The sequence below is a fragment of the Betta splendens genome, chromosome 6 (genome assembly GCF_900634795.4).
Source record: "Betta splendens chromosome 6, fBetSpl5.4, whole genome shotgun sequence".
In the NCBI taxonomy this organism is placed as follows: Eukaryota; Metazoa; Chordata; class Actinopteri; order Anabantiformes; family Osphronemidae; genus Betta; species Betta splendens.
In genome coordinates this window covers 1,799,590-1,812,387 of record NC_040886.2, presented here as the reverse complement: position 1 = coordinate 1,812,387, position 12,798 = coordinate 1,799,590, and the positions used below count along the sequence as shown (strand labels likewise).

The 12,798-nt window shown below is 45.1% G+C and overlaps 1 protein-coding gene across 1 annotated transcript; it reads right to left on the bottom strand.

Annotated features, from left to right (window-relative positions):
- Positions 1–7,629: 7,629 nt before the first annotated feature.
- Positions 7,630–9,883, bottom strand: LOC121202326 (parathyroid hormone-like). The gene is made up of 3 exons (XM_041071357.2): positions 9,755–9,883; positions 9,075–9,172; positions 7,630–8,960 (listed from the first exon to the last, which is right to left on the bottom strand). The coding sequence occupies exons 1-3, from the start codon at positions 9,881–9,883 to the stop codon at positions 8,696–8,698; spliced, it is 492 nt and encodes a 163-aa protein (XP_040927291.2). The 3' UTR covers positions 7,630–8,695.
- Between the last annotated feature and the right edge of the window lie 2,915 nt (positions 9,884–12,798).

Here is a 12,798-nt window from a genome sequence, read left to right as displayed (position 1 = left end):
TTCCCTCTGCATCAGAGAAAACTGACCGTCAAACCCTCACTGACACATGGTGGTTTAGGGTCAAGGTCCATGTTTTATTCTCAAATAAAAGTTATTTAATCGAAGGTGTGTAATTGTGTTTCTTTGAGGATAATAATGATGTCAGTAGCCTTGACATGGTAAATATGTTTGATAGTCTGTTTCGAGCCTGATTTTAAGTCTGATATTCGAGCTGTATTTGGTGCTTCTACAACTTTCTTTATTACTACATTGAGGAAACAATATTGATGTGTTTTTGTTAGTTAAATCAAAGACTTTTATTTTAAAATCGTTTCCACCGAACATGGCTTTAATCAGCTTCTCACAACCTCTCCAGCTTTGGAGAAGACACTGATGTCTGACTAATTAAGATACTTTTATTGGAATTGTGACTTGTCAAAATGTAGTTGTAGTCTTTAATTACATTTTAAACTTGTCATAAATACGTTACAGATATCTGTAATGTGAAACCAGTCTATCTTATATGTCATCTATCATCTTATAGATCATCTCCGGTCCGCTTGCCATGTTTATAAAGCTTTGAAATGTTGAAACAACCAGTCCATTCAAACTGCAGATAAGCTAAGTCATGCGGCGTATCGAGTAGGAGGCCTCTAGTTCCTTATGGCAAGCCGCTTTAACCGTCATTAGATAGTCAGAATTCAAATTATAAATATCTGCAATGTATTTCCACCTAGTCAAAACTATAATTTAAGATATCCACAACTACATTTTGACTAGGCAGAACGTTATTTTGGATATCTGAAATACTCACCTTAAAATCCTTAAAAGTTAAAACGGCTTGCCAAAGTTCCTTGCCAGTAGTGCTTTGTCCTCCCAGTCCCCTGTGTTTTAGTTTTTGTGTATGGGATTGTTTTTTGTTGTTTTGTCCTTCCAACATGCACCGGGAACAGGTCTGACTTATTGCTGGCAATGCGAACCAAGCTCCTGCTCCGGTTGTACAGAGACCGAACAGCCTTTAGCAAAGAGCCCTGGAATCCATACTCCCGGAGCACCCCCCACAGGATGTCACGAGGGACGCGGTCGAATGCCTTCTCCAGATCCACAAAGCCCATGTAGACTGGTTGGGCAAACTCCCACAAACCCTCAAGCACCCTGCTGAGGGTATAAAGCTGGTCCAGCGTTCCACGACCAGGCCGAAAACCACATTGTTCCTCCTGTATCCGAGGTTCGACTATCGGCCGAATTCTCCTCTCCAGTACCCTGGCATAGACTTTCCCAGGGAGGCTGAGAAGTGTGATCCCCCTATAGTTGGAACACACTCTCCTGTCCCCCTTTTTGTAAAGAGGGACAACCACCCCGGTTGTCCAGTCCAGAGGAACTGTCCCCCTCGTCTACACGATGTTGTAGAGGCGTGTCACCCAAGACAGCCCCACAACATCCAGAGACTTGATTTACTCAGGACGGATCTCATCCACCCCCGCTGCTCTGCCACCGAGGAGCTTACTAACTACCTCGATGACCTCAGCCTGGGTGATGGGCGAGTCCGCCTCTGAGTCCCCTGCCTCTGCTTCCTCAGCAGAAGGCATGTCGAAGGGGTTGAGGAGATCCTCAAAGTACTCCTTCCACCGTCCGATAACATCCCCAATTGAGGTCAACAGCTCCCCACCTCCCCTGAAAACAGAGTTGGTAAAGAACTGCTTCCCCCTCCTGAGGCACCGAACAGTTTGCCAGAATCTCTTTGAGGCCGAGCGATAGTCCTCTTCCATGGCCTCCCCGAACTCCTCCCAGGCCCAAGTTTTTGCCTCCGCAACGGCACGGGCTGCAGCACGCTTGGCCTGCCGGTACCCATCAGCTGCCTCAGGAGTCCAACAGGTCAACCAGACCTGGTAGGACTCCTTCTTCAGCTTGATGGCGTCCCTTACCTCCGGCGTCCACCACCGGGTTCGGGCATTACCACCACGACGCACCAGAGACCCTGCGTCCACAGCTCCGAACGGCCGCGTTGACGATGGAGACGGAGAACATGGTCCACTCCGACTCTATGTCTCCGACCTTCCTCGGAATCTGGTCGAAGCTCTCCTGGAGGTGTGAGTTAAAGGTCCGTCTGACAGAGGGTTCAGCCAGGCGTTCCCAACAGACCCTCACAATACGTTTGGACCTGCCAAGTCGTTCCAGCCTCTTTCCCTGCCAGCGGATCCTACTCACCACCAGGTGGTGATCAGTTGACAACTCAGCCCCTCTCTTCACCCGAGTGTCCAAAACATATGGCCAAAGGTCACACACTACCGTTTGGCCCATAAGCACAAACGACAGTGAGTGACCTATCCCCCACCCGAAGGCGCAGGGAAGCGACCCTCTCGTCCACCGGGGAAAACTCCAACACATGGCGACTAAGCTGGGGAGCTATGAGCAAGCCCACACCAGCCCGCCGCCTCTCACCACAGGCAACTCCAGAGTAGAAGAGGGTCCAGCCCCTCTCAAGGAGTTGGGTTCCAGAGCCCAGGCTGTGTGTGGAGGTGAGCCCGACTATTTCTAGCCGGTACCGCCCGACCTCCTGCACAAGCTCAGGCTCCTTTCCCCCCAGTGACGTGACATTCCATGTCCCAATAGCCAGATTGGTTATCCAGGGATTGGGTCGCCTAGGCTCCCGCCTTCGACTGCTGCCCAATCCACTTTGCACCGGCCCCCTACGGTTCCTCCTGCGGATGGTGGGTCCACTTGAGGACGGCCCCACGTTGCTCTTTCGGGCCCCGTGGGACTTCCACGGGGCCCGGCCACCAGGCGCTCGCATACGAGCCCCAACCCCGGGCCTGGCTCCAGGGTGGGGCCCTGGCTGCGCCATACCGGGCGACGTCTCTGGCCTTGGTCGTCTACCTTTCATAGGGGGGTTTGTGAACCGCTCTTAGTCTGGCCCATCGCCAATGACCTGTTTGCCTTGGGAGACCCTACCAGGGGCATTTAGCCCCTGACAACATAGCTCGGGGTCATCCTGGTTGGGGTGCTCCGGGAGTATGGAGTCCAGGGCTCTTTGCTAAGGGCTGTTCGGTCTCTGTACAACCGGAGCAGGAGCTTGGTTCGCATTGCCAGCAATAAGTCAGACCTGTTCCCGGTGCATGTTGGACTTCGGCGGGGCTGCCCTTTGTCACCGGTTCTGTTCATTATTTTTATGGACAGAATTTCTAGGCGCAGCCAGGGGCCAATAGGGGTCTGGTTTGGGGACCACAGGATAGCAACTCTGCTTTTTGCAGATGATGTTGTTGGCTACATCGGGCCTTATATATATATATATACAACCGGAGTTGTATATATATATATATAATATTATATATATATATAATATTATATATATATATATAATATTGCCCAAGACTGCAGAGTGCGACACACCAACCTGTGCACAGCCTGGATCGACTACAAGAAAGCCTATGACTCAATGCCACACACATGGATCACTGAATGCTTGGAGCTGTACAACATCAACAGAACTCTAAGGGCCTTAATTGCAAACTCGATGAGGTTGTGGAGAACCACCCTTGAAGCCAATGGGAAGCCACTTGCCCAAGTATCCATCAAATGTGGCATATACCAAGGAGATGCACTGTCCCCACTGCTGTTCTGCATAGGTCTGAACCCCCTCAGCCAAATAATAAACAAGACTGGCTATGGATACCGACTCCAGAACGGGGCCACTATAAGTCACCTCCTCTACATGGATGACATCAAGCTGTACGCCAAGAATGAGCGAGACATCGACAATAAGCAGCTACGCCCTGCCAGTGATCAGATATCCTGCAGGAATAATAAGGTGGCCAAAGGAAGAGATACAGACCACAGATGTTAAGACACGAAAGCTCCTCACCATGCATGGAGGGTTCCGACCCAAATCCAGCACCCTGAGACTATACGCTAGCCGCAAGGAAGGAGGCCGAGGACTAGTGAGCGTGAGAGCCACTATCCAGGATGAAACATCCAAGATCCATAAGTACATCAAGGAGAAGGCCCCGACAGATGACATGCTGAGTGAATGTCTCAGGCAGTGGAGAACAGAGGATGAGATGCTGGAAGAGGGACCATCATGGGAGGACAAGCCCTTACATGGGATGTACCACCGGAACATAACTGAAGTGGCTGATCTCAACAAATCCTACCAATGGCTTGAAAGGGCTGGGCTGAAGGACAGCACAGAGGCACTCATCCTGGCTGCACAGGAGCAGGCCCTGAGCACCAGAGCCATAGAGGCCCAGATCTACCACACCAGACAAGACCCAAGGTGTAGACTGTGCAAAGAGGCCCCTGAGACGGTCCAGCACATAACTGCAGGGTGTAAGATGCTGGCAGGGAAAGCATACATGGAACGCCATAACCAAGTGGCTGGCATAGTATACAGGAACATCTGCGCAGAGTATGGACTGGAAACCCCAAGATCAAAGTGGGAAACACCTCCCAAGGTGGTAGAGAATGAGCGAGCCAAGATCCTGTGGGACTTCCAGATACAGACAGACAGAATGGTAATGGCGAACCAACCAGACATTGTGGTGGTGGATAAAGAGCAGAGGAAAGCCGTAGTGGTGGATGTGGAAATACCAAGCGATGGCAACATCAGGAAAAAGGAACATGAGAAACTAGAGAAATACCAAGGGCTCAGAGAAGAACTGGAGAAGGCTTGGAAGGTGAAGGCCACAGTGGTGCCTGTGGTTATTGGAGCACTGGGGGCAGTGACCCCCAAACTGGAGGAGTGGCTACAACAGATCCCTGGAAAAAACATCTGACATCTCAGTCCAGAAAAGTGCAGTCCTAGGAACAGCAAGGATACTGCGCAGAACCCTCAAGCTCCCTGGCCTCTGGTAGAGGACCCGAGCTTGGAAAGTGGATGAGACCACCCGCGGAGGGTGAGAATAGAGTATGTAGGATACATGTTTAATTTTACTTAAATTGTACATAATTTTAATTCTGCTCTTGTTTTGTACTGCTGCTGCAACATAGAAATTTCCCCATTGTGCGAGGAATAAAGGTCTACAGTATCTTATCTTATGTGTTATCAATAAATCTCACAAGGGAAAAAACTTGTGTGTGCTGAAACTGCTTCCCTCCAAGACCGGGCACCATGTTCTCTTTATTTTTTGACTCAGTTCTGTTTTAATTCCTTTGTGGTATCTAGTTCTGTGAGCCAGGTTTTGAAAAAATGAATACCTTTGTAACCTTCTTCATCTTTATTCTATCTGTTTTGGCTGACAGACTGTTGAGGCAGTCAGAGACAGTGGTAGCATCACAGAAAGCCCCCAGGAATCGTCCTCCCCCAGCTGATTCGCTATGGAGTCAAATTAGGGTCAGATTAGCTTTGTGCGTGCGTAAACTGATCTGTGCGTGTGTGAACCGATCTGTGCGTCCGTAACCGGATTTGTACTTGTAGACTTAGTGAAGCTATACCATGGTACATTTATATTTTAGGGCGTTAAAATTAAGCACAAATTAGCCACGTGTAACAGATCTGTTATTAACATGTATGTTTCACCTGAAATTCATCCTTTATGTTTGAAAATAATATGTTCGGTTCTTTGTGTATTTGTGTATGTACTGTAAATTTGCGTTACTAGCCTCAGTCGGCTGGAACCGTCAAGTTGAGGTGAGCTTACTCTGGTGCTGATAGGCGACCCAATCCCTGGATAACCAATCTGGCTATTGGGACATGGAATGTCACGTCACTGGGGGGAAAGGAGCCTGAGCTTGTGCAGGAGGTCGGGCGGTACCGGCTAGAAATAGTCGGGCTCACCTCCACACACAGCCTGGGCTCTGGAACCCAACTCCTTGAGAGGGGCTGGACCCTCTTCTACTCTGGAGTTGCCTGCGGTGAGAGGCGGCGGGCTGGTGTGGGCTTGCTCATAGCTCCACAGCTTAGTCGCCATGTGTTGGAGTTTTCCCCGGTGGACGAGAGGGTCGCTTCCCTGCGCCTTCGGGTGGGGGATAGGTCACTCACTGTCATTTGTGCTTATGGGCCAAGGGGTAGTGTGGAGTACCCGGCCTTCTTGGGGTCTCTGGAGGGAGTGTTGGAAAGCGCTCCAACTGGGGACCCCATCGTTCTTCTGGGAGATTTCAATGCCTACGTAGGTAACGACAGTGATACCTGGAGAGGCGTGATTGGGAGGAACGGCCTCCCTGATCTGAACCCGAATGGTGTTATGTTATTGGACTTCTGTGCTAGACACAGTTTGGCCATAACAAACACCATGTTTGAACATAAGGGTGTCCATCGGTGCACATGGCACCAAGACACCCTAGGCCGGAGGTCGATGATAGACTTTGTAGTCGTTTCACCTGACCTTCGGCCATATGTTTTGGACACTCGGGTGAAGAGAGGGGCTGAGCTGTCAACTGATCACCACCTGGTGGTGAGTAGGATCCGCTGGCAGGGAAGGAGGCTGGAATGACTTGACAAGCCCAAACGTGTTGTGGGGGTCTGTTGGGAACGCCTGGCTGAACCCTCTGTCAGATGGACCTTTAACTCACACCTCCAGGAGAGCTTCGACCAGATTCCGAGGAAGGTCGGAGACATAGAGTCCGAGTGGACCATGTTCTCCGTCTCCATCGTCAACGCGGCCGTTCGGAGCTGTGGACGCAGGGTCTCCGGTGCCTGTCGTGGTGGTAATCCCCGAACCCGGTGGTGGACGCCGGAGGTAAGGGACGCCATCAAGCTGAAGAAGGAGTCCTACCAGGTATGGTTGACCTGTTGGAATTGTTTTTCTTTGAAGGATAGTATAGACAAAATCTCTTTCAATAATTCTGACAATAAATCATTTTACATGGTAAAACTTTTGCTGGTGAAAATTCCTCCTGGAGAACTAATAGGAAGGGTTTGTCACGCCCCTTTTCAAACTCCTTATTTGCATGTAGTACAACTAGTTCACTAGTGGGTTTTATGGCTCTTAGTTGACAAGTGGATACAGTCATCCTTGTTAAGCTGAAGTTTTACATAAACAAAAGTGGCTACCAGAAAAATCCGAGTCACAAAGGGAGGTTTCTACTTGGCTTTACTTTTATTTTTTTGGCAGCAGGTAAACCCTAACCCATAACCCATACACAAGTGGTCCTACAAATATGTATATATGAACGCTATACACAATGCAATACAAAAGTTGTATCGTATCTATCATGGGTGCACACATCTTTCAGCATGTGAGCTACTTAAACTTAAAATTATCTACATACTATAAAAATGGAAAACATATTTATATTGCAGTGAACCAGTGCATTATGGTAGTTGCCAATTTCTCACTATAGCTCTGTATGTTGACCGTTAATATTGTAATTCTCTGTTTTGGTGATTTAGGCTATGGCTTGTGCCAATTAGAATTAGAATTTAATGGGTTTATGATAGTGGGTGATATGTGTGTAATGCTGTGATCTTGTGATGTGCTCCTAAACTAAATCTAATGCTTTCTATGGCAATTGGTAAAACTTGAGTGTCCTCACTGCAGTTATATTCTCAGTTTGAAGTACTTGGGGTTGTGCGGTTTGCTGGTACACAAGTACTTAAACACAACAGTGTCAGTAGTGTGAGAGCAGGGTTAGGGACCATTTTATGTTCTTTTATATGAGCAAGTGTCAGCGAACGGCAATGAACGGACCCACATGCGCAGCACGGAGGCAGGGTTATGATCAAAAGAAAGTTTATTCTCCAAAGCACGGTCAAACGGTCCAGGTCATACACGGGAGGACTAAAAGCAGTAACAAGGGGAGCAGGCAATCTCGAGTCCAATGTCCAGGCAGGGTTCGTACACAAAGAGGCTCAGCAAAAGTACAGGCAGGGATGAGACAAACTCACGGTCAGTAGCAGTCCAGGGTCAGGCGATGAAACATACATACACTCATGGAACTCGAATACGCTGATGAAACTGGGACACTGAAGAAACACAAACAACGATCTGGCGGGGAACCGAGGACAAAGGTGGTGGTTAAATACAAAGTGAACTAATAGCCGATGAAGTGCAGGTGTGGATAATGCGGACCGGTACTAACAGGGAACAGCTGTGAGAAGAACAAAAACCGGAAGTAAAGCTCAAACCAAAAACAGAGACCGGGAGATTACCAAAATAAAACCGGAAACAACTAGACACAAAACCCAGATCGTGACAGCAAGCAGAAATTACATGGAACATCTTGACACAACAGTCCCATACACTCACATACTGTATGCACAAGACGTTGTGTTCCACCTGGGTCACACAAGGCGACATCTTTCAAAGCACAAGTAAAAAATTTAATACAAAAACAAAATGAACTTTCATTAATTTAGGTTATACTCATTTATAAGTTATACATCTATACATCATCTCTATATGTTTGTTGATATGGGCAACAAGCATATTTAGATGCTAGATACATTATTGTTCCAGATCATATTATGAAATGTTTTTTAATCAAATTAAATTTAGTTTGATAAATTAAAATAAATAGCTGTAATAGTGCTTTACAGCAGTACTTGTTGAGTAGACAAAAGCGCATAGGTACTACACAACAGTTTTGCTCATTCAGTCACATGCCCTTTTGCTAATGCCATAAATTTGATTACATTTAAGATCAAATAAATTAAGAAAATGTAAAATAAATAAAACAAGTGTATTCAAATAAAATAAACAACCTTGACATTCAGAAAAGTTAAATAACCTGAAATAACCTGAAAATATGTAAAAACATATATCCGTCATATCAATCAAAATCAAGACTGCTTTGACTTAAGAAGCTTCTCCAAGAAAGTTAAAGCATTTTGGATCTCTTCTGATGTCAAATCAGGTAGGTCCTCCAATTGTAGCGGTGATCCATTCACATCGCTGCTCCTCACCTGGTCCACCTCCATTCTGCCGTCCTGAGCTGAGGCCGTGTGGATGCCCCAAAGCCTCGTCTGCAACCACTCCTGCCGAGCTTGCACATGCTTGTGCTCGCCAAGGTTGTGCATAAGCTGTACCTCACTTACTGTTCTTTTCCTGCACACAAGTTCATGAGGCATATTTTAATAACTATATAAAGTATCAAAGCAATACATTGTTAGTGAAAGTGGTCCTAAATAATTTAAAGAAAAAGAGACAAGGTGGAATTACCTATGTGGGCGCCCCTCACAGAGACAGGAAAGGTGCAAAAAGAAGAACAAAATTAAAAGAATTTTATAGTCCAGATTTTGCATGTTGACCTTGATGACCTTTTAAAATCAAAGTGGAAAAAAATGTTAAGACAGTTTTTAGTAACTGAGAAAATAAAGAAGTAGTGGAAGGATTTGCTGCCACTACACTTATTTCAGTATTATACTGTGTTTTGTAATATAACATGGATTATGATAGACTATTATTATAATCTACTGTATATACTAAGTGTATTGTAGTATTTAAGTGTTTTGGTTGATTTGTATCGTTTGGAAAATAAAGAACTGTATATCATGCATGTATCTTTAGAGTAATGTTAATATAAAAAGGTTAAAATAAATGACCAAGATTTACATTATAATTTAAAAAGCATAATAGAGTTAGATTGTATTTGTTTAGTCTTGAAATCCCTACATTTTGGCATATTCAAAATGTAAAGTGTGTTACTTCCTGAGTAAGACACTTTACACTCCCCAGGTGCTGCACTGTGGCAGCCCACTGCTCCCCTCAGGGGATGGGTAACAATACACTACAAAAGACTAACTTCCCCAATGTGGGATCAATACAGTTCCATTATTATTGTTATCATTATCTGATCTGAACCACATTACTAATTACAATACAGGGCACATTAAACATACCTCTGGTGGTGCTTCTCCTCTGTTTGCAGTATAACCAGATGTGAGTCTGGTTTGGTGGTTAGCTCCTATTAGCTGTACTGAGTCAATGGACTCCTCTAGCTTCCTTTTATAGTTGCTGAATTCAACCATTGATGAGCTGTCCTCATTATTGCTGTTGTTGTCTGCTAAAGGAGGCAAGACAGGAATGACACCTCCTCTAAGCGTCAACCTTTCATCACGTCATACACCACAAAATTAATGACATTAGGCGTTGACCCTGAACACCCTCACAACCACACTAGCCATGTATGCGCACACTCTCATGCACATGCACCAAAAACCTGTATTAAAATATCTGTATTTACTTGTGTAAATCCATTTATTTGATTTGAAACAGATTCCGATTTACAGTACATTTTCTTTATTCAAACTGCTACATTGCTTATAATTAATTTAAAAGTGACCACAGAAAGTATTTACACTGAAAAAATGTCCCTTTTCACAATTTGACATGATTTTCTTTTTTTCTTTAAAATCTGATGATGTGGCCTTAAAAGGTCTGTTTCTCCACATGAGGTGACCTTTTTGCCCGAATACCAGTCAGCCTCACAACAATGAATTTATGACCTTCATTGAACATGAAGGAGTCTCCCCGGTTACACAGAAATGTTCTTCAAGAATGAACAGTTTTAATGAGTTTGTCTTCCAAAGAGAGCCTTTACATCAGCCTGACGTCACAGGCAATGTCCTGAATTGGTGAGTAGTTGGGAGTTCAGGAGGTGTGTCAGTGGGTGATGCTGTTGACGTCACTGACTTGGACATTAGTGTGTGTGTGTGTGTGTGTGTGTGTGTGTGTGTGTGTGTGTGTGTGTGTGTCAAAGAGAGAGATTAAAAATGATATTTGATACAAAATAGCCAAATAAAAGACAAGGAACGCTTAATTTTCTGTCATAACCATATAAATATTAAATTGTACTGATGGTGGAGAGGTGGGGGATCAAACCTCATACCTTCCTATCCACAGGCCAACACTCTACTCACTTAGGTAAAGCGCTCTTTAAATTTTTCTAATATACAGTATATACAGTAGGTGTGACTGGTTCTGATGAACTCCCTCCAGGAATTCCTTCAGCCTCTGCTTTCCAGTGTTCAGGCTGAGGGCCTTCTCCTCTGCATGCGTCAGTGGTGGAGGTGCAGGTCCTCCACCAGTTGTTCTAGTCTCTGCCTACTTTCTGTTGGCTGAGTAGAAGTCAAATGATTTAACTGTGTGACAACATTACACCCATGTTGAAAATGCTGCTGCACTGCTATACTTTGCATGGTATTTAGTTATTCAATATATCAAATATTTGTAACATCAGGTAGTCTGCACCCATGATATAATCGTGCCTTACCTATTTGAATTATGTTTTTATATTTCATTTTTAGCTGCTGCCACGTTTTTTACGCACCTGGATTACATAAAAATTGAAATTAAATTATTTTATTATTACATCAGTGTTAGGTAACGTTTAAAAACTTAATTAGATTAATATAATAATTGTTCTCCATAAAAAATATTGGATTATTGGATTATAATTACTTAACAAATCCCACATCAACCATGATAGGAATTTTAAAAATCAATAGACATTGCAAGCAAGATTCCTTACTTTAAAGAGAAATATAACAATACTAGCATTATTTAATAGTTAGTTACACCGAACACTATTTTATATTTTTTGTATTTTAACTCTGAGTCAGACAACTCAGAGTTGATAAAATCAACTCTTTGCAGTTGTTCTGAGACTGAAAACTCCAGATTTTCAAACTCTAAGTCAACTCAGAGTTCAGGTTTGAACTCAGAGTTTGTTAAACCTCCTTCTTGAAACGGGGCCCTGGTCCTCGAGAGCCACTGCTCTGCTTGTTTTTCAACCATCTCTGCTGATCACCTTTATAAGGTGTGTCGGTTAGCTGTGGATTGACTGAACACACCTGGTCAAGGTGATCAGTATTAGCTGGAGCAGGGGGAGTTGGAAAACCAGCAGGACAGTGTCTCTCGAGGACCAGGGTTGGCCACTATTGTGATGGACAGTTTTGCTTTTTCAAGTTTAATGGTTTATTTTTTGTCTTCACTAGTTCTTCCTAAATGGGATGTCACAGAATTGATGGACAGGTTTAGAGTTTGTAATAAATAAATAAAGATACATCTTAGGTAAACACATTCATAACTAATATAATATCAAATATCTATAATAATGTTAAAACATGTGCAAACAATTATACATAAATACACTTACATACACCTATACATATATATTATTACACAAAGCTGTGACATACAATGTTGCAACTACCATAATCAAACATTATTTGTTTGATCCCCCCAGGCAGAGCCACAGCAGCCACATAGATGATGCCCAAGATCAGATCGGACCACTGTTGGGTCAGCTAGAGGCAAACACCCCCCCAGTGGGAGGCTCAGCCCGAGAGAATAGAGACCGAGGGCCCAGAGTCCTTAGAGAGCTTACCAGGAGAAGCCCCCATGCCCAGAGATGGACCTATCCCCAGGCCATAAAAGAGCGAAGCGTGGCCCGCCTGACTGTATCCCCCATCGAGCCTGTAACATGAGGCCAGCGGTGGAGTCAGCAGAAGAGACCACCAAGGCACGGAACCCTTGAGTGGAGAACAGACCCCCCATGCACACAAATACTTCTCAGTCATATTTGAACACATACATACATGCTCACATTCTTGGGGAGGGTTGGTCCGCAGCACCTCCTGAGCCTGAATGTGAGTGTGTGGAACTAGAGTGCGTTAAAAGTGGGGGAGATTTCCACGAGCACAATCGTTGGCCGAAAATGTGTCTTGGAGGGCCTGGACACTGTAGCTGCTGGGACAGATTGAGACAACAACAGGAACAACCTTATCTCAACCTTTAGCATGCAGCCGTGTGATCTTCACGAGACTACTAGGGCCAGGCGTGGTCACCTCCGGACCACCAGGACGAAAACTCATGATGAGGCCATTTAGCAAACACAGGATGAGCTGGAGCCAGACGTGGAGCCAGAGCGGGAACCAAAAGA